The sequence below is a fragment of the Spermophilus citellus genome (assembly GCF_964194105.1).
Source record: "Spermophilus citellus genome assembly, chromosome: 15".
Taxonomy (NCBI): Eukaryota; Metazoa; Chordata; class Mammalia; order Rodentia; family Sciuridae; genus Spermophilus; species Spermophilus citellus.
The window spans coordinates 90,554,480-90,577,462 of NC_138195.1; the positions used below are offsets into that span (position 1 = coordinate 90,554,480).

At 42.0% G+C, this 22,983-nt stretch overlaps 1 protein-coding gene across 1 annotated transcript; it reads right to left on the minus strand.

The window, feature by feature from the left end:
- Positions 1-2,395: 2,395 nt before the first annotated feature.
- OAT (ornithine aminotransferase) lies at positions 2,396-22,195 on the minus strand. The gene is made up of 11 exons (XM_081267789.1): positions 22,127-22,195; positions 17,451-17,537; positions 14,868-15,095; positions 11,218-11,442; positions 11,015-11,110; positions 8,698-8,825; positions 7,766-7,888; positions 6,908-7,036; positions 5,900-6,013; positions 4,916-5,060; positions 2,396-3,544 (listed from the first exon to the last, which is right to left on the minus strand). Exons 3-11 carry the CDS (start codon positions 15,064-15,066, stop codon positions 3,384-3,386), a joined length of 1,320 nt encoding a protein of 439 aa, XP_081123915.1. The 5' UTR covers positions 15,067-15,095; positions 17,451-17,537; positions 22,127-22,195; the 3' UTR covers positions 2,396-3,383.
- Positions 22,196-22,983: the final 788 nt, after the last annotated feature.

Here is a 22,983-nt window from a genome sequence, read left to right on the forward strand (position 1 = left end):
TTCCACCCCCACCTGAAACCATATGATTCCAAGAAGACTGAGGAATGAACCACACCTGGTCACTCCACGTCTGGCCCCCTGGCTTATTCAGATTCCAAAGAGAAATTTTACAAACTAATTTCTATCCCAGAAACCATTCCCCCCACCCTCAGTAATCATTCACAACCCCTCAAAATTGTCTACATCCCCCATTCTCCCTCTCCCCGGCTTCTGCATAGGGCTGAGGCAGCACACTCCTGTGACTTCTCCCAGAGCTGTGATTCCATTTCTGCACACCTGCTGTCCTATTTAATTTTTGTCACTTTATTGCAACGAACGTTCACAGGATGAAGGGCACCGACCCTCTGCCCTGACAGTGCCCTCCACCCAGGCTCTTCTTAGCTATCATCGGCTCTACACTTAAGTACTGTGATGCAGATTAGGAAGACCATATTAGCTCAGCTATTTCACGAACAATTTTTAGGACTGGACTGATGCAAAGAGGGAAAAAAGAAAAGTCTCATTTTCAAGTTAATCAAAATAAAGGCCAGTTTAGCCCACAGCCAGCACAGGCTTCATACATGAAGGTTCAGCTACGTGAGAAATCAAAAAAGGGAGTTTGAATTAAAGAGACAGACTCTAGGGGCTGGGGATGTGGCTCAAGCGGCAGCGCGCTCGCCTGGCATGCGTGCGGCCCGGGTTCAATCCTCAGCACCACATACCAACAAAGATGTTGTGTCCGCCGAGAACTAAAAAAAAATAAAAGAGACAGACTCTAATTACCTTTAAACCAGCTCCAGGACGGCTTCTCCTACCTCCAGCCTCAAGCTACCTATTATAGTTGCGAGGTTTACTGAAGAGGCCTGAGAGAGAGAGAGAGAGAGAGAGAAACATGGCAGGAAGTGGACTTCTATTGGGGAACAAAAAATTCTGGGGAAAATCCCATCCATTAAGGTGGGCAGTGTCCCAAGGTCAGGTGCAACAACTGGGTCTTTAGGGGTAGTGGCCAGACACACCTCCACATGGACAAGCCCTCAGACCTGAGAAGGGTGGGGAAAGCTCTGGACACAAAGATGTGCCTAAGCGCCTCTTGCCCAGCCAGGGAGATAACTCAAATCACGTGGGAGGATGGCCTCCCACAGGCCAGGGAGCTAATAAAACTCCACAGAGCCATTATGCATCAAAAGTCCTGAAATTTATTTTAAGGAGTTTTTCCTAAAAGCAGTAAGCTGTTTTGTGTATTTATTATTCACTCCAATGATTCCCACTAGTATTTTTAAGAATCCCTCCCGAATGTTGGAAAAAATTGAAATGTTTTACACATACCAGGGGCATCTCAGCCATGCTTCAGAGACAAAAGGAGAAGCTAGCCCGAGACACCTGGGGCCACCTTCTGTCTCCCTCAAAAAATTTGTCCTGCCTACCCAGGGCTCTCAGGCAACATCACTTACTATTTCAATGACCTCGGGGAAGTCTGTCCTTCTAAGCCTTGGTTTTCCCATCTGTCAAGGGGGTAACAGTACATATGGTGAGACTTAACATTTTTTGAAATGCCCAGCACAGGCTGTTTTTAAAAAGCTATTTCTTTGAACCACTGCCTATGCTCAGGGCCAGCCCACGTGGTACTCAATAAACAATTTTTCCAATAAATATACCTCCTAACAAGCCCCATGAGGTCAGAACCCATGTGTTTCCACCAATGGAACTGGGCACAGGCTCATGCCTGGCAGGGTAGAGGGGATAACACCCTGTATCTATTCTCAACACCCATTCTACAAAGACAGGGTGCAATACAGTCCCTTGGGAGCATTTACCATGCAGACACTAGGGCCCCACCCCCAGAGATTCTGTCCTATTTGATTTGAAGTAGGCCCTGGATATCAACTTAAGTAAGAAAGCCAGAAGATTCTAAAAATGCAGCCAGCATGGAGAAGCACAGATCTAAACCTACAAGTGTCCCAGTGGGATGTCCCCATCCTGTGGGGCTGCACAGCAGAACAGGAGGAGAATTTGAGATTCCTGGCTCGGGCATCCCCAGGAGCTGAGGGGAAACCGACTCTGGTGCATACCCTGCATCAGGCTGCCTTTTAGCACCATTTCAAAGATGGAGGTCCTCGCCCTTGGCTGTACACCTAGCTGGCCCCAGCGCCACCCAACTGCAACTGGCCTCCCTGTAACTGCCCACACGTTTGAACCTCCTCTGAAGTGACAGGACACCACCCAAGAACCAAAGACCCGTTCCCATGCTAGGACCTGAGGGAGGTAAGGAACAATGACACCACTGAACTTTAAAAAGTCCACTCCCTTTGAATAGCGAGCACCTTCTAGAGATTTACTCCACAAGAACGCTCACGCCAAAAAGAAAGTCAATAAGATTTAATGAAAAGAAAAAAAAAACACACTATGTGACAACATGGAGTAGTCACAAGCTTTATTTAAGAAGCGAAAAGCCTGTAACAAGCTAAAAGGCCCCAATATGAGATGGAACTGTAACACATCCACACACACAAAATAGATGAATTTATAATGACCAGAAATACAAAACTCTGGGTTAAAAGAAAAACAGTAAAGTTGTAAAACATTACGTACAGAAAGGGTAACTTTAAGAAAAATGGTATCTATGCACAGGAAAAAAGCCTTTGTTCCGAAAGGGGTATAGGAGAATCTTGTATTTTCTTTTTCTAATTCCTATCTTTCCACAAGTCAAAGAAAGCTGAAATGCTCTTAGAAAACACAGGAATAAAGCAAGGTAAGAACATTCCCCAATAGGTTGACATTGTAAATAAAAGCTTTATTTTAAATTTAAAGAAATATTTAAAACAAGCAATATTTTTACAAATTATCATCAAGGACTTAAAACATAATTTAGGAATGAATTCTTAATTAGAAATGATGTTATCTGTAGAATACTCTGGTGTTGGCCAATATGAAGTTTACTTCAAACTAGTTTTTTACATATGTTTAACATTAATCATCCTGATGTTCAGTGATTACAATGACTCAATGTTATAAAGTCAAGCAAGTCTTTTGTGTAATATCTCAGATAACTTTTTCAAATACAAAACATTTATGCCAGGCAAGGAAATTATAAAACGTATATAAATTATACTGAAGGACTTGATTTGAAGGCTGTCTCTATGCAGATAGATGCAACTCACCTTAGAAAGCACATATGCCTCAGAACACTAAACCACATGTAGATGCCATTCATTCTCTTAGTTGTGCCACAGGGCCACCTGCAGGTTCATAAATGTCACTCTACTAAGTATCAACTGAAAAAAATATGTGTCCCAAAACAATCTCTGAAGGCATGTGGGAGTGGAATGTGCTGGCATTCAGAGCCGGGCTGTCTCAGGACCCCCATCTCCAGCCAGCCCCCAGGAGCCACTAAACAGGTCCCACCCTCAGAAAGACAGGATGGTCTTGTTAATGATCTCCACCGCCTCCAGGATCTCGTCCTCCTTGATCACCAGCGGAGGAGCAAGCCTGATGATGTCGCCATGGGTGGGCTTAGCCAGAAGCCCATTATCTCGAAGCCGCAGACACACCTTCCAAGCATCATAATCTAAGGAAAAATAGTCACACACATGTGCTCATCAGAGACAGATGTCTGAACATCCCCTTCATGTACATGGTGACAGCTGGCAAAAGAGAATCCCAGTGCCTACTCAAGAAAGGACACACCAAGCTGCAAGCTAGCTTTATTCTGATTGTTTAATTTTTGGTGCTAGGGATAGTACCCAAGTGCTCTACCACTGGGCTATACCCGACCCTGCTGTTATTCTTAAAAATTAAGTTATTCCTGGCTGGGGGCGAAGCTCACTTGGCTAGCATGTACAAGGCCCTGGGTTCAGTCCCAGTACTGTCAAAAAACCAAAACAAAGCAATAAATTAAAAATTACATGAGCAAATAAATTCTTTCCAGGTGTGCTTGCACACACCTGTACTCACAGTGACTCAGGAGACTGAGACAGGAGGATCAAAAGTTTGACACCAGCTTTGGCAACTCTGCAAGACCCTCAACAAATTAGAAAAAATCCTGCCTCAAAATAAAAAGGGCATGAGGTCAAGTGTGGAATTTTCCACCTCTGATGTTATGCTGGTGCTCAAAACCTTGAAATTCTGGGGCATTTCATATTTTCAGATTAGAAATGCTCAACCTGATTATATAGGAACTAACCCCAGAAAACCTGGGTGTGACACACAAAGTTCACTCAGAATGAGCAATACTCAAAACCCGGTGATCACCACACATCCCTAAAATGAACCTGCCGCCCGAGCTGTGGGACGAGACTCATCCCTTCACGGCATGTTCTGAACCCTGACTGCACATCAAAATCACCAAAGAGCCACTGCTGAAGCCAGTGCCCCACCTTGACCCATCAAATCAGAAATCTCTGGGGCGAGGCCAGGCTTTGACTCAAAAAGAGTCAAAGAAAGCTCCCCAGGTGACTCTATAAAGTGCTGCTTTAAAAGGAAATGTTATCACAAGAAAATCCAAAAAGGAGCCCTTGAAGGTTATTACCAACATACTCTGGAACATTGAACCCTCCATTAAGTGACAGCTGGCATTATTTTTATTATCAACACCATCCTCATTGCTATTATCATTACTGCTCCGACAGGATCTGGGTGAGGGATAAAAGAACAGCAAAGAGGAGACTCCCAAGCACAGTGTTTTGTCCAGACTGACAGAAAATAACTCAGAACCTCCAAGTGCTGTGTGACCCCCTGAAGGCAGAAAAACTGATGCCTCAGAGGAGTGGCGGCAGGTCAGTCAGTTAAATGTGTGCTCGCACTACTCCATCTGGCCAGCGGACAGTTCAAGCAGAAGGTCCCTATACCCAACTACAGTGGCATCCAACTAACAAGTCACACGTACTCTAGGCTCTTCCTTTAAAGAAAAAAAGAGGAGTAAAATGTGTACTTGACATACCTTTGGTTTCTCTAATAACAATTGCATTTAACAGCCCTTTCCCTCTCACAGCAGTCACAATATCAGAGGGCAGCTTCATGAGTTCATTTCTCAAAACAATACCCATCTTCTCCGCATTTGCAGCAAGGTTTTCTTCTTCCAAAACCTATAATTAAAGAAAAATTTGAGGAATGTTAAGAATGCCCTTTTCTGGTTGTTGAGGTTGAGGCTCAGTGGTAGAGTGCCTGCCTAGCACATGTGAGGCACTGGGTCGATCCTCAGCACCACATAAAAAAGTAAAGTTATAAAAAAAACAAATGCCCTTTTCTAATTGTTGCTTGGAGGGCAACATGGACTACAAGCAAAGGAAACATGACTACAGAGTAACTGAGTTTTCTTTCTTTTTTTTTCTCATTTGTTGTCTAATTAAACAGACATCAGCTCAGAGCTTTGCTTTAGTCACATACCTGTTGTCAATCTGATTTCAAGGCAAAATAAAGATGTATTTCATGTAATTTATGATATACTATCATTTGGACACAATAATTTGTTGTTAATTTGAAGACTTTAATTTTTAAATTGCAGAGTTTCCTTTCTTTCCTCTAAAAAATCCATCATCAAAGACTATGTAATGATTTTATGCCTAAGTCTAAAAGCACTGAAATTCTACATTTTGTGTGTGGAGCTGAGGACTGAGCCCAAGACTTCAGGCATGCTAAGCACGGGCTCTTTCTACCTCCAGACCACAAAATCCACACTGGGGGGTACCCTTGCTTGCTAAGCCAAAAGTAGATCAGTAGATTATCATTCTCTCAGAGGCCCCTGTGACTGGTAATCCAAGGCAACAGGTTAAATTTACCTTTGGAGAATGCTGTGCTCTTGAAATCTTTCCTCTGTACTTCATGTTCTCTAATATTTTACAATCTTATTAAATTTCTTATTTCATCATGGGCCCAAATTAAAAATCACTTCAACACTACCTAAAGAAGTAGTTAAGTGTTTTACCTCAAGGGCTGCAATGGCCACGCGGCAGCCTAGTGGATTGCCACCGTATGTAGAGCCATGTTCCCCTGGTTTAATGGTCAGCATGATTTCATCGTCACACAACACCGCGGACACCTAGAAGACAGTGAGTTCTCCCCGTCATTTCTCAGACTAAGTATTCTCATTCTTAGCACACCAGGAACACGAATATTTTTACAAATTTGATATTAAAGATACACAAAACCTTCAACAAACAACAGTTTATATCTGTCACCCTACCACCAGCAGAGTGATAACCGAATACATTGCAAATACACTCGGTGCACTTCAATGGCACAGAACGAGACAACTTTGGAACTAAAAGTGAAAAGCTATTTCTGTAAGATACAACTTAGATCTCCTCCAATTTCAAGGGGAAATGCTCTGTCTGGGTGCTTAGAAAAAAAGCTGCACATCCCCTCAGCAAGACAAGCCAGCAGTGACTCCTCTCCTCAGAGCCTTCATCTAGACCAACTATTAGTTCTGGAGAGCAAACCCAAGAACTATAACAAAACACTACTGTTTTCAATCTCTGTGTTCATTAGGCATGGTTCTAAACAATTAGTTATACCATATTTCTACACACTGAGAAAAAAGGACAGACATCTACAAAAGGAGGTTTCAGGTAAAATGCTTCCATCCAACCAAATGCCATGGCAAATTCCAAGGCATGCTCCACTCTTTAGGCAAAATCAACTAAGACAGAAACAGAAAATGTTTACTACAAATATTCCGGGTGGCCCACAGTGCTGTTGGTAAAACCAACCACCTATCCTAGTAAGTTATATTCCGCGTATGTATAATATGACAAAATACACTCTACTGTCATGTATGTCCAAAAAGAACAAATAAAAACATTTTAAATTTTTAAAAATTTTAAAACCCCATCATCTGAAAGGCACGAATTGCTACAATCAGTAATGTGAAGGTATTTTAGAAGTATGCTTCAGGAGAGCAGAGAATGGAAAGAAAACTCAACACTAAACTTACAGGGTATAAGCCACCAGAAAGGGCCTTTCCAAGAAGAACCAGGTCAGGCCTGACATTTTCATGATCGACAGCCAGCCATCTGCCAGTCCTGGCCAACCCTGTCTGAATCTCATCAGCAATAAACAGGACCTATTGGGAAACAACACAACAGCATTAATTCTCATTTTTCATTTCCACAGAGAAGATAGTGACAACTTATTTCATTTCCCTCTCCCAGCAAATGTATAATTCCGCATGCCCTCCAATCTGTGAAAATGTCTTAATTACCCACCCAACTTCAAGAGTACCCTATGAATCCAACACACATCAGCTGTCTGCGGCAGGGGGCCACTACCTCCCCAGGAGGCCATGGGGTACTGCTCTAAACAGTGGAGAACACTTATGCAAATATGAGAGAGTTGGACGACTTTTCTGGCGGTAGCTACCCTATGGGAAAAAAATCACTTAACTGCCCCATAAACGTTCCTCAGATAGCTTCCATGTGACAGAAACTGTCACTGGCAAACAAAATACACTAATATCAGCCTTGGTGGGAGAAGGGGTTGGCCATAACTTTTGGAGCAGAGGGACACAGCATAGGGTTTGGGAGACATTAAGAGTGCAAGGCTCCTGGGGAAGAGAGGAGGGAAACAGTGAGGGCCTGGAGGTCTGCAGCTCTGCCCACAGCACAGGCTCTGGCCCAGGGTTCCAGAAACTGTCAAAAATTAGCCTCCCGAGCAATTTCTAAGTACTTGCAAGTACTTAAACTCTTGGATTATGTCTCCCTCTAGTGGAAAGGCGATTTAATCTCCACACTTATCCCAACTGAATTCCAACAGAAGTCAGGCAGGAGCCTCTAGATCGGTTAGGGTAGACAACCTGGTGCCTGCTGCAGAGTTCTCTCACTCCCACTAGGTAGCCTGGATCCGGAACAACAACGCCGGCTTCACCCTGAATTGGTTCTACCATGAAGGCGGCAACATCGGGATCCTGAAGAGCACGCTACAAAAGAAACAGGAGTAAGTTTTAACAACTTTCTTTCTACCATATTTGGAAATCTAAAAGCATATACTACACATTTTCCTGTCAACAGTTTTAAGTATGCAAATCAAGTTTTTTACACTTATATTCTACTTCACAAATGTAACATTTCCCACTGGCGTTCAATTCCCAGACACTCAATAAATACTTCAAATTTAAATTATACTATCCTATATTTTTCCAACATATAAATATATTATAAATAAAACCTATAGCAAATGGCATTTTAAAGCTATTTTAAGGCTTTTTTACTAAAGTACTCCACTTGGGAGCCAGGGATGTGGCTTAGTAGTAGAGCATGTGCTTGGCATGGGTGAGGCCCAGGGTTCGATCCCCAACATCACAAAAAAAAAAAAAAAAAAAGACCCTATTTGATGACTTTAAAAAGCTGGCTGAAAACTGAAATTTTATCTAGGAATTAAGCAGGTAATACCCAAGATATTAGGAAAGATACAAACCTGAAGAGGCTGTTTGTTTGGTTGGTCCTAAGGATTAAGACCACAGAACTGTTGCAAAGTACTGATCATTACCAAGAATGAGTCTGAAACTTTGGCCCAACTTGAATAAGACAAATTTTCACTAAAGTCACATAACTTGTTGATTTGCAGTGCTGAGGATGGAGCCCAGGGCCTCACACATGCTAGGTTAGCACTCTTACTGAGCTATCTTCTCTGCCCACATAGCATATTTTTTATTCACATATTCAACAGAAAATCATTCAAAATAATTTGTATTCACTATGAGCTAAGCACCATGATACACTGAAGTACCTCAAGTGCAGGAAGATCATTATATGGGATAATTTCAAAACCCGGCATAAAGGGTCCAAAGCCATCATAACTGGTTGGGTCTGTGGAACTGGAGATAGCAGATAATGTTCTACCCCAAAAGTTTCCAGCTAGAAAGGAGAAAGAAACAGTGATTATTCTAAAGAAACCCACAAATTTGATAAGTATTACCCATACAAAATACTTTGGGAATTCTGACTAAAAAAAGAATTCACTTTGGAGAACCTCTGATGAGCTTCTACTATTAAAACTAGTCCAACATTAAACACCTTGGTTCATCTGACCTAAGGCTACTAGGTCTGGCCTTGGAATTCCTACTGAATTCCTCCTACTGAGGCCTTCTCCCTGAGCCTCCTGGCTGTCCTATAAAGCCCTAAGGATAAACTCACTCACTTTACCTGGACTCCTCCCAACCCCAATCTGCAGTGCATGTTTTCTAGAGAAGGCACATTTATGATACTGATATGAGAAAGAGAATACCTTCCATAGAGAATCAGTAGTTTACCTTTTAAAACCCTAATACTGCAGGGTAACTACCAACAGAATGCATTTTCAATTTCATTTGTAGAAAAGATCCCGAGGCAACCAATCACTTTCCATTTTGCCTTCCTTGCTATTACAGTACTTTATCATCTAAATGACAGACCACTGCCTTTCTTCAGGACCACTATTCTACCCACTAATAAATGTGACTGAGGACCTACTAGATGTCAGGCACTATTCCAGCAGAGGATGGAGGGAGATCACACTAGATCTGGCCCTCAGGGAGCTTCCTTTCTAGTAGGGAACTAACACCATAACACATGCCAGCAAAGTATCTCACTAGGTAACTTCAGATGGGGTAGAATTCCAGAAGGAAAGGAATGTAGAATAATAGAGAGGTTAGGGGTTCACCTACATTAAGGATGTTTTTATATCTTCCCACCACCTCTGCCAGCAGCAATGCCATTTTTTTTTGCATTATAATTCTTTATTTATTTATTTTTATTATTAGTTGTTCAAAACATTACAAAGATCTTGACATATTTCAGCAATGCCATTAACTCAGTATTGGATTATTTTCTCAACGCTTCTTGGCATCTCCAAGTGCTACTCTTGCAAGGGCCTCCTCCTTCTCCTCCTCTTGCCCACAAGTAACCCTGTCTTTTGCTCATCTAAAAACAAGAGTGTTTTGATTCTGACCAGGCTTATGAAAAAATGCACTGATAAGACCGGGAGCCTATCTGTTCTCTGCCTAACCTCAGGTGTCTCATCCTCCACAGCTCACCCTGCAGGTATAAGGGACTTACAGTTGGGGACAGTCTTCCGCTGTCTCTCCACCCCACAGACTCACCAGCTTCTTTCAATACTCGGGTGAAAATATCTTTGCACCCTTTGGTAATATGAAAGAGACTGGAAACAGTCTGTAAGAATGAAAATCACCAAAAATACTATTTTTGTTTGCAAGAGACAGTTATGTTGTCCTACAACTAAGGCATAAGACTTTAAAATGGCAAGTTACAGAGTTATATAAAGATTTTTTTCTTTGGAATACTAATATGTCACCTCAAATACCAATTGCTTCTGTCCATCAAATGAACTCTGGCTTATACTGTGTTACAGGGTTTATAATTCAACAGCATGTGTTCACAAGGTAAAATGTTAAAGATTTCAATTATTAAGAATTAACACAAGAATAATTTTGACCAGAGTGATAAATCAATATATACTTTTTAAAATTAAAATCAAACCTTAAAAAGTCAAAACCTGTTATTTGAACATCATATAAAGACTCCTAAAGTTAGATGACATCACCTCAATTCATTGTTAGCTTCCCTAACCAGAATTCAAGTTGTTCCTCTCAGTCATTCTCAGGAGTGTAATGGGGTAACCCCAGGCCTCCTCTCCCTGTAGCGTCTAAGAAGGACGTGGCACAATGGTACATCCAATATTAAGACTCAAGAGTCACACAGTACATAGGATGTGGCCCTGCTAACATATCCTCACCCCAAAACATGACAAAACCCCTCCAACATAGGCCAATTAACTGGAAAGCTGCTATAGAAAAAAATCTGATATGCAGATGAGAAATTTAATCATAGGGTCACTCACTTGGGAGAGGAAGAGTAGGAGTTAAGAAAATCTCATATATGAAGAAATAACTCAAATCCAACAAGAGGAAATTCCTCATTGATTTTTATGAAACATTCAGCAAATAACGTATCATGTACCAAGCAAGTACATTAGAAATATTTCATCAGTAATAAAATGTAAAATGAAATTGTATGTTGAAATCATAACAGCATTCAGTGTCGAGTACCTGCGAACACAATCTTGGCCTTGTATTTCTGAATGCCCTTCACAGAGTAGCCCCACCGGCGTGCAATTTTGCAGGCAGTCTCCCCGGCCTCCACTCCTAGTTGGGGGGAAATGCTCAGATTTAAAAAGGCTTTAAATTATCAGGAATTAAGATGATTTGCTTGGGAATTTAACAAAAAAAAAAAAAAAAAGGAAATGCTTTACCTGTATTCATGGGAAGAACTTTGTGGTAATTGAACAGTTTGGTAACATACTCCTCATATTCACCAAGTATGTTATTGTAGAAAGCCCGCGATGTTAAAGTCAGCTTGTCCGCCTGACTCTTCAGAGCATTCACGATCTTGGGGTGACAGTGCCCTTGGTTGACAGCACTGTAAGCACTCAGGAAGTCAAAATATTTTCTTCCTTCTACATCCCACACATAAATACCTAAAATATGTCAGGAAGGAAAACAATTTTAGAAAATGACTACATGACATGAAGTCCAAAAATTAAGACTGCTAGCAAGCCCTCTAATGCCTATGTGTAAAACTCTACGTATTTTTTTACAGTTAAAGTTATTTTAGTTCAAGCATAATAAACTTCAGTTTATAAGGAATTATTAAGGATATATTTTATCTATCCAACTTCAAAATACACATTGAACAAGAACAGCATGAAAAGATTATGAATTCTGGAGTGATATCTTTACCTAATTTTAACATTTAGCAGGCAAAATTAGGATTTAAGAGTAGAGAAGTTAACCAGGCATGGTGGCACACGTCTGTAATCCCCATGAGACTAAGGCAGAAGGATCGTGAGTTCAAAGCCAGCCTCAGCAATTCAGTGAGGCCCTAAGCAATTCAATGAGACTATTTATAAATAAAATATTAAAAAGGATTGGGGATATGGCTCACTGGTTTAGTGTCCATGGGCTCAATCCCTATTACTAAAAAATAAAAAAAGTAGAGAAGTTACACATGATAGACAATAATTATTAAAGGACATACAACGCATAGGAATGTTTGGCTGGGTTAATTGGTACACACCTGCAATTACAGCAACTCCAGAGGCTAAATTAGGAGGATCACAAATTTGAGGCCAGCCTCAGAAATTTCGTGAAACCCTATCTCAAAACAAAAAGCTGGGGATATGGCTCTGTGGTAAAGTACCCCAGGTTTAAATCTCCAGTACCAAAAGAAAAAAAATAGGGATGTATTTGCAAATCATGTATCGGTAAAGATCTAGTATCCAGAACTCTTTTATACTCAATAACAAAATCCATTAAAAAAAATAGACAAATAACTTGATAGATATTTCTCCAAAAACAAATGGCCAACTAGCACAGGAAAAGACTCTCAGCATCATGAGCCATTAGGAAAATGTAAATCAGGACCACAATAAGATATTGTTTCATGCTCCCTAGAATGTTGATAATCTTAAAAAAAGAACAAGTTTAGGCAAAGATGTGAAGAATTTGGAATTGTCATATATTGCTTGTAGAAACATAAAATGGTAGAGCTGCTATGAAAAAGCTTGGCAGTTCCTCCACAAGCTAAGTCCACTCCTAGAGTATACCAGAAAGAACTGGAAGACAGGTGTTCAAACATAAACTTGTATGGCATTCATAGCAGCCCTATTCCACAATAGTCAAAACCTAAAACAATCCAAATGTTGTCAGCTGTTGGATAGTAAACAAAATGTAGTACTTACAATCAAATATTATTCAGCCATGAAAAAGAATGAAATTTTGACACAAGCTACAACATAGATGAATGAACCTTGAAAACATTAGGCCAAGTGAAAAACTGGACATACAGGGCCACGTAGTATAGATTCCATTTACATGAAACATTCAGAATATGCAAATCTATAAAAAGGCGGAAAACAGCTCGGGGGGAAAGGGGATGAATGTTTAATGGATGTGAGCTTTCCTTTGAGGTAATGAAAAAGTTCTGGAATTAGACCAAGGTGGTGGCTACACAACATTGTAAATGACATTTTATGCCACTGGATTGGATGCTTAAAATGGTAAATTTTACATTAGGTACATTACAGTTTTTTTAAAAAAAACCTTGACTGTAGATATTAATACTCGTCTTTTACCATGTGCCACACTGTGTTATGTGCTTTCACACCTTATCAAAAACCCCCTTAAGAGAGTTACCATCTCTATTGTACCTAGAGCTAAAGAAATAGAAGCTCATGTTTTAACTAGCCTGGGCTGGCACAGGAAACAGGAATTAGAACCCAGGCAGCCAGACTTTCAGGGTCCACACTCTGCTAATGTATGTGAGGAAAATTTTTAACAAATTGTTTCCAAATATGTAATACATAAATCTATATTTTCATTAGTCAAAAGAAAATATGTCTATATTATAGTACTGATCCCAAATAATACTGGTAATGACAAAATATTTAATATATTTTCATCTTCTGGCACAAAGCCAAATAATAAAGTTTGGTCTAATTTGTTAAGGCTATTATCTCAAAATGCAGATTAAGTCGCCATTTGACAATTATCACTGTAATAGTTTATTTGGACAAGAATCACAGGTATTAAAATTAGAAGTAAAAGTTTCATGAGTAACAGGACACTTTACAGTCTCAAACTATGTCCCCAGAAAATTCTTAATACAAAGGGAGAAATGTAACTTTGCACTGGAGAAGCCTGGCAGACACCACCTTGTCAATCGATGGAAGTCAACACTGGCAGTAAATGGGCATCTCTTGCCGTGATGCACTGAGAAGGGCAGGACACCACTGCACACAGGTGTCTGACCTGACTGTCATCATAAGCAAACACCAGCACAAACGGCAGTGCACTACAAAATCATCAGCCAGTGTACTTCAAAACATAACGAGATCAAAAAGATAAAGATCGAGGAACTTGTTCTGGATGAAAGACAACTAAACCTGCCAGGCACAGTGGCACACACCTAGGATCCCAGCGACTGGAGAGACTGAGGCCCGAAGAATGCATTCCAGGCCCGCCTTAGCAAGGTAGTAAGACCCTGTCTCAAAATTAAAATTAAAAAGAGCAGGCAATGTAGTTAATGGTAGAGTCCCATGGGTTTAATCCCAGGACCAAAAAATGAAAAAGACAATAAACCTGACACCTGGATGTAACTCAATCCAAAGTTCTTTTGTTATGAAGGACAACTAATGAATCTGGATCTTTTGATTAATAATGGTGTTATACTAGTGTTAATTTCCTGATTTTAGTAATTACACAAGATAAAAGTAAGTCCCATATCTTAGGAAGACACACTAAGTATTCAGGGGTGAAGATACATCATATCTGCTACTTGCTCTCCAACAGCTCAGGAAAAAATGTACAGTACATAGATTGGGAGGGGGAAAGAGAGCATTCCAAAAGCAGTAAAATGTTAGCACTCAGGGAATCTGAATAAGAATAAAAGTAAAAGAAAATATTTAGTATTGCTGTTACAACTTTCCTTTATGTCAAAAATTAGACCACAATCAAAGCTAACAGGGAAAAAAAAGACAGCGATATTATGGTACTTTCTGTATTTCTCCCACATTCCCTCTGGTGAGGCCCACCATGAGGAAGACTAGCTGCTCATTTTTGTGGACCCATGGAGACACTGGATGCCCTGCAAGGCTGAATGAACCTCATCTACAACACGGGCATTCAATGCATCTGGGAAATAGAGAATATAGAAGCAATTCATTTTTATAAAAAGTTTCAAGCAGGGCTGGTATTGTGTCTCAGTGGTAGAATACTTGCCTAGCATGTGTGAGGCACTGGGTTCAAGTCTCAGCACCAAATATAAATAAATTAAAAATAAAAATAAAGTCCACTGACAACTAAAAAAAAATATTAAAAAAAAAGTGAACTACTCAATACATACCTCTCCCTTTCTCCAGGGCAACAGGTAAAGGGTGGTAATTGTGTGCACCATATTTAGATTCCCGTTCAAAAATATAATCCGAGGATGGAGGTCCTTGGACTGTCTTTTTAGTTGCAACAGATGTGGCAGAAGCCACTGAAGAATGAACTCCACGGCGAAGCACGGCAACAGCCTGCAGATGCGCTAGCTTAGAAAACATTATGTCCTCCAAGTAGGAAAACCACAGACCTGCCAAAGAAAAGACAAGGCATTGAAGACAAGCCTTCCCAGAGTCAGCCTCTGCTCACTGAGCATCTGTTGAGCATCTAAAAAGGGACACAATCAGAGAAGGCTACTTGAGACACACTGGGGCAGGAGCCAGGGCCCAGAGGTTTGTCTGTTCTGAGACCTGGCATCATCTGATCTCTGTTCCTTGCCTTGGAGGGGGTTGACTTCATGGGCTCAAGTGCTCCTCCCACCTCAGCTTCCAGAGTAGAAGGAATTACAGACCTCAGCTGCCACCACCACCCTCCCCCAGTCCACCCTACTCAGCTGGCTTCTTTTTTGTATCTGACTCTGTACTTTTCTGTGGGGAGTGAAGCAATTAAGAAACAATTTAGTTTCTACCAAGATATTAGGGATCATCCTAAAGGAAAACTAAAAACTGTGGAGAGGAAAAGTTGACTTCAGCGGGATGGGAGGAGCTTATACCTAAAGAAAGAAACTACAAAAAGTAAAATTTTTATTAGCCACAAATATACAAAAATTCTGCAGGTCAAATTTATCATAAAACAAAGGTGAAAGGCAAAAAGACTAAGGAAAATGTTCTGTAATTTAATTTGTGAAAGTTTTAAACAGCCTTTTATAGTCAGACCAAAAAATAATATAAATGAAGGAGAAAAAGACAATTAGGGCCTAGAAAACATCAAACTACAATTAAGTTAGTTGTTTGAATTTTAGTACTAAAACCTGAGCAGGTGCATGATGGCATACTCAGTACCTATATCCCAGTTACTTGAGAGGCTGAAGCAGGAGGATTGCAAATTTGAGGCCAGCCTGAATGACACAGAAAGACCATCTCAAATAAATACATTAACTGAATAAAGCCTTAATAGAGAAAGGGGTACAGCTCAGTGGCAGAGCATTTGCCTAGCATGAGTTCCTGGGTTCAATTACCCAGCACTATTTAAAAAAAAAAAAAAAGAAAGAAACTCTGAGCATCTCTGAGCACATACTATTAACTCACATGTATGTCTGCATATTTCAGACTCACGCTACTGTTTCCATTCCCTACCAGTCCTAGTGTAGTGGCACCCCCTCCTCCACAGAAGATCTTCTTCAGAAATCTTCACCATAATTGATTTTAGGACTATCAGCAAGAGTCTCTACAAAAGAGTTCAATGTAAGCAAACTTCCTATTTTCCTGTTGTTCTATTTTCTTGGCCACTGGCCTGGAAGAAATCAGCACTCCAGGTGCTAAATGCCCCTTTACTAGTTTTTCACAAACATTTACCCAGTATAGTAGTTTGTAAAAGTGTGTTTGCAGGGCTGGGGATGTGGCTCAAGCGGTAGCGCGCTCGCCTGGTGTGCGTGCGGCCTGGGTTCGATCCTCAGCACCACATACAAACAAAGATGTTATGTCCGCCGATAACCGAAAAATAAATATTGAAATTCTCTCTCTCTCCTCTCTCTCTCCCTCTCTCACTCTCTCTTTAAAAAAAAAAAAAAAAGTGTGTTTGCAAATGCAAAATGTGAAAATAAAAAGACAAATCCTTTAACAAGACCTCTGGCCTTGAACTGGGTTTCACAGAGATGTCTACATTTCTAAGATAAGAGAAGTTACCAACTGGGCTCCATGGTAACAGCTGGGGGGGGGGGGGTGCAGGAAAGAAAGAGAAAAAGCTCTCCCCTTCTCAGGTGTTGTCCTTGAAGGGTTAACTTGCCCAGAACAGTGAAAGAAAAAGCTGCTTTTATGTGAGCTTCTGCAGACTGTGAACTTCTAAGCCCCTCTCCTTATGTGCTGGGTATAAAGTTCTGAAACTACCTGAACTTGGGGTTCAGGGGATTAACTGATTACAGCAAAAGCTGTACCCTCTGAACCTGTCTGCAGCCAAATAAAACTATTTCGTGCAATCTTCGGTGTCCTGTCTCATCTGTCCCCTACAACAGTAATACCAGACCCACCCACCTCTATATACAGTTTACCATTCAGGATTGTGACAAGTCATGAAGTAAAGACTAAGGTACAGAAGAAATTAAGAACAAAAAGGAAATGCAAAAACATGGATAGAGATCATGTCTGGGGGAAGTTTTCAAGATAAACTCAAGATTAGGAGAAAGCTGCCAAAAACTAGGCATACTTAGTATGCCTATACATACTTATTTTTTTAAAGACTGGTTAATTCATGTTTCAACAGAGCCTGTCCATGACAAGTCAAACCATGCACAATCTTACAGCATTCGTGACATGAGCTGCCAAATTAGCAAAACACAGTCCTTGGGTTGGCTCACTTCCCTTTCAACTTGGCACTACCCAGCAAAGCTAGTGTTTAGGAATTTACAAATGCTAAGCAAAATCAGAGGTCTGGTTTGCCAAAGACTCACCAACGATTCTTATTTCTCACGGTTCAGACTAGAATACAGATTTTCCACCTGAGATCCAAGGATGGCTTTCAGAAGGTCCAATAACTCCTAAAACACAATGCAGAATTTTAGGCAGAGGTTTTCATTTTTCTAAGGAGAAGATCTATAACTTTCTCAAAGGGGTCTGTATTAACAACCAAAAAAGTGATATAAGAATCATTAGACTAGAGGTGGCTGCTTACAAAAACATCCACTTGTACTGGACAGTACTTCCCAGAACACCACTAAGCCTAAAATGCTCAGTTTCCATTTCTTTATGCAGTTCTTTATGTGCTACTCAGTACAATTGTTTCGCCTACTTGTTTCACCTACTAAAATATTTCAATGACATTAACTTTTGCCTATCAAATTAATAATAAAACAGCAATGTATCCTCTCAAGCAATACTTACTGGCACTCTAAACTTGGTGCAACTTTCTAAAGAGATCTACAGCCAGAATAAAGCCTTAGGTGTGTTCAAACTCCAACCAACAATTTGACTTTATTTTAAAAAAATGTTCAGGAATGTGGAGCAACGTCCATGTATAAAAGATGTTTCATTATGAGGCCATGTTGAGAATGGGGGGGGGGGGGGGGGAGCAGAACCACTCTTGGAATGTTAATGTCCCCAAGGCCCAGAGCCCATCCCAAAGAAGTGTTAATGAAACAGCTCCCAGCAAATTGAAGATGCTGACCCAAAAGTCCTTCCTGCCCAGATTACTCCTTTGGCCCACCTGTGCCCCACCCTTAACAGGACAGGAACAAAGGACAGGAAGGTGACAGGAATGTGGGAAAGCTAAAAGAAGACCAAGGATTCCACCTCTTGGGTCCCCTTCTTCCTCGGGAGAAGTCTTTTCTGCTGTCCTTTAATAAAGCCTCTACTTTCCACTCTAAACTTGCCTTGGCATGCTTCTCTGGTGTTATACTTCAACATTGGGGAAGCAAGGACTCGTCACCGGTAGACAACGGTAACATTATCATATACATAAAGTGTAGCCACCTAAAATAAGCATTGGATGGTACGTTGGGGTGTCTCACGTCAAATGAAGAAAATAAAATCACACATGTGGGATACAAAAGATAAAAGGAAAGAAAGATCAGGACAGGCACAAAAAGGTCACTGTGGCCAGTTTACACTATTCTGTGCCTTTCACATTTTCTGCAATGACCATGAATTACATTTATAATCAGAAAAAAAAAAACCACTATTGAGAACGAAATTGAATGTCCATCTGGTTTTACATTAGACAAAGAAAAAGCTTAGGCCACAAACAAAGCTAAACTAGAAGATAGGGTTTCATAAACTTTGAGAAAACAGCATGGTTAAAAAAAAGGTAGAAGCCACTACTCCTAGGATGTGCAACCTTGATTATAATTAAGTCCAAAGGTTCCTTGGGGACAGGGTCAAATTCTAAGAAAGTATGCTATATGATGATTAAGCTACCAATGACGGCAACTGTGACTTTACTAGTAGCAGTCAGAAAGGCACTCAAAAAAAGGCCAGGGGGGTTGGATGGAGGGGTTGTAATTTACAAAGCATTAAAAACACACTGAACAACATCATTTTTAGTTAACAGACTGCAAGTGAAAAGAATCTTTGTGATTATAGAAATTCCACATTCTTTTGTTATACAACAGTTATCTGTTCAACTAATTCCTAACCAAAACGGGATCAAAAAAATCCATTTATGAGCAGGGTTCAGGTAATTTTATTAAAGGGTAATCATAAATTAGTGACATGACATTAAAATCATCTTTAAAGATGAATTCTGGATTCTTAGTTGGACTGGGAAAGGTCACAGGGCACACACACCATGATGTACCAGAATCCTGTAAACATGTTTCTATTAAAGAGCCTTCTGTGTTCAGGTTACTGTGCTTGGCACTATATAAGAAATATTAGAAGAGAATTAAGATGACCTTAAAAATAGCCAACATCAATAATTCCCCCTTCCAAATGAGTCTGGAAAAACCAAAAGAGTCAAATGTCCACAGTTTGGTGACCAGGATTTAAATTCTGTGATTCTGAAGAGTTTCTCTGGGTAATTTTGTCAATCCTTCTAAGCTTCAATTTCCCCATTTGCAAAATGAGGCTGAAGCCATTCAAGGTCACCACTGAGGATTAAGGCGTTCATATGCACACTCAAAGCCTGGCACAAAATAGCCATTTAGTTCCCTTCTGCCCTAAATTCACAAGGAAACTAGCCAATTTCTACAATATAAGTCAACAATGCCATATTTTAGGTCTTAAACTCGATTTTTTTTCCTCTTAAAAAAATAAAATTTTCTTGACAAAAATTTAGAAAACAGACAAGAAACTTACCTGTAACCCCATATATATGAGACTGCCATTATCTTTTCTAAAAACACTATATACACATTGTTATTTTTGTTTTCTACCATCCCCTACAGAATTTACCACACAAGTCCCTCCAAAAGGGTCCCAGAACTTTGCAGACTTTTGTCACAGGTCCTAACACTTCAGGACACTTGTTTTCAGGCCTATTCCCCTGCTGGTCAGTAACGTGCCTTAGAATTTACTTAGCCCAGGTTGGGGCATTCTCTGCCTGTCAAATGATCCAGGTTATTCCTAAATAGACTCAGAACTCCTACAGTGGTCCAGATGGCAACAGAAAGTGACTGAGACTACCAAGATGAGACTTAAGTCACCCATCCCTGACCAAGCTGAGGTAACTAAGGAGGCTTTCACTCTCTGCATCTGAAGAAACTAATATTTTCACCAAGAATCCACCCTCGAAGGTCAAAATAATGTTACAAACTATTGTTGTGCATTTCATCAACACTCAGAATCTGGAAATGAGAACAAATTACTAATGACAAGCTAAACACTTTAAACACTTCATGGTTTAAGTAATCTACCTAATTAACAAAATCCTTCAGGCTACCATTACTCACCCCCCCCCCTTATCAGCCATCTCATCTACAGTAGATCCTTCCTACAACAGAATTTCCATAAAAGGCCACATTCTGGAGTTAATTTAGCCTGCATTATTAAATATGATTTTCTTAAATTACTCTGAAAGAATCATCAGTGTAAAGTCATCAAAAAGCCATTGAAATATTTACTTTTCTGAGGTAACCATTCACAAACACAGGCCTTTTTTTTTTTTCTTTTTTAAAGTTCTGCCAACAAAAGCTTTTTAATGCAATCGATATTCTGGCTAAAATTCAACTCAAGTACGTCAATGGCAAACAACTAAAGCATTACTACTGAGAAAAGATTGGGTAAGCCACACTGCACCCTTCACACACCTCCAAAATCCACCCATTCTCTGGTATTTTAAGATAGGACATTCACCATCCTCAAGATCTCAGTAAAGGGCATAAAATGTGCACCTAGATAATTGTAGTCAAGACTGTGCAGGAAAAACATATGAAACAGCCTCTTTGAGAAAAAAGTACCTTTTTAAGAATTTTGAGTACTTATATTGGGAGGAATGCAAAATTAATCTTAAACATCATGAAAAACTGCAAACCCCAAACAATAAGTTCTGTATTTAAATCTTGTTTTTATGAAAATATTCTACTTCCATCTTCTTCAGAGTCAAGAACTAGATTCTCTACTGCCAGAAGAATCCGGATATTCTAATGAAAAACATCTACGGTTTATTTCAAAGTAATAAGATAAAGATTTGGGATCACAATTTAAAGAACTGCTCTGGGTTCAAGTACGGAACTAATTTACCTACAGAAACTCTTATAACCCCAGAAGGAGAGACTGAGAATGGAGAAACTGGAAGTTAGGAATGTAAGATAAAGCCAGTTCGTTCCAAACTCGCTCTCCCTGCCCCTCAGTTTATCTAAATCACAAAGCTGAACGCTAAGAAGGCAAAATTCAGCAGGCCCAAGGGGGCACGGTGGTTTACCAGGAGCAAGCGTTCCGCTGAATGCAACCCGAATGCACCATGCTGAGCCATGTTTGCAAAGGACCCTGAGAATGGGGTCTTCACACTGAAAGATCGTTGGCCCCCAGCCCTGGACACCATCCAGCAAACGCGCACGTTACTGCACGGTAACGACCTACTTCCGTAATTCTTCTATTTGGACAAAGGCAGAAGGGGAAAAGAACTGAAGAGGGGAGGGATGGGCAGGGTTAGCGGCGGGGCGCCGGGGCTGCTCGAGAGGCGGCTGACCCGCCCGTAGGTTGCATCAGCGACCCCGCCCGAGACCAAAGTCGCCCGCCGCCTGCGGCGTCCCCGGTACCCACGAAGCACCCTGCTCGTCGCCCGCAGGAGCCCAGGGCGCCCGGGTGCCCGCGCCCCCCAACGCCTCTTTCCCGGAAACCTCGAGTCCGAGGGCCCGGGCGCTGGGACCAGGAAGGCGAAGGGCCGAGGCCCGGCCCCCGCGGGCCGTGATCCAGGGCCGGCCGGCCGGCTCCGCCCGGTGCCACATCCACAGCGCGCCCAGCCCGCCCAGCCCCCCTACCTCCCGCCGCCCGGGCCAGGGATGCGCGGGCCGGGTTCCAGGCCGCCGGGTCCGAGCCGCCCGCGACGCCAGCGGGCCGCGGAGGCGGAGCCTGCCCGCCCGCGGATGCCCAGCATGCCCGCGGAACCCGGCCCGGAGCCGCTCCGGAGGCGGCCGCACGCCCGGGCCCCGACCTCGGGCTCGACCCCAACCCTGCGACACCCGCGCGGTACCTGACGGTGCCTGGGAGGCCGGAGCCCGACACGCGGCAGCCGAGCAGATCTAGCACAGGAGCTGCGCGCCGCGCGTCACCCAGCTTTAAGGCGCGGCGTCCGCCCCGCCCCGGGACGCGCTCGCCGCCCATTGGCTGGGGCCGAGCGCTGGGTACCAATCGCGTGGGCCTCGCCCTCGCCCCGCCTTCCGCGGCCGTGTATTGAGACTGTTCCCCGCTGCGCAGGTTCGAGCCTCGCCTGCATCTGCTGAGAGGGTTCTGGTCGCTGAGCATCGCTGCCCGCCCTCTGCTGGCAAGAAGACCGAGGCCCGAAGGAAAGGAAAGATTTGTTCTCCGCTGCTTTTGCGCCGCGGAGGGACATGGGGATGGCTGTTGGGTTCGACCTCGCTCCCGGCCGGCTCCCATTCCCCACCTCGCGGAGCCTTCCCGGGCCACCAACACCAGCTCTGCCCCAGATGCTGGGCCCCATGCCCTGGTGTGCGGCACAGCCGAGCTTTGCTTCTGTACCCTCCTCCAGAATCATCGCTGCGGCCAGCTAGGGCACTGCCCACCTGTTCACTGCTGATATTAGAGACTAAACCGATGGCACCGCTGAGCACGAACTGTCCTGCGGGGCCCTTCTCATTCCACATGTGCCATGAAACTCAGAACTCAAAATGGGTCTCCCGAGATACTCTCATGTTGGAATCAGAAGAAATGTGGTTATCGTTTAATTTACAACATTTGTTATATACTGGAAGACAAAGGCCCAGAGAGGAGAAGCCAGTTACCCAATAAGTGAGGAACAGTCCAGTCCTGTGTCTCTCTGAGGGTTGTGGCGACAGCTACAGGTGACAAGATTACATGTCAGTACCATGT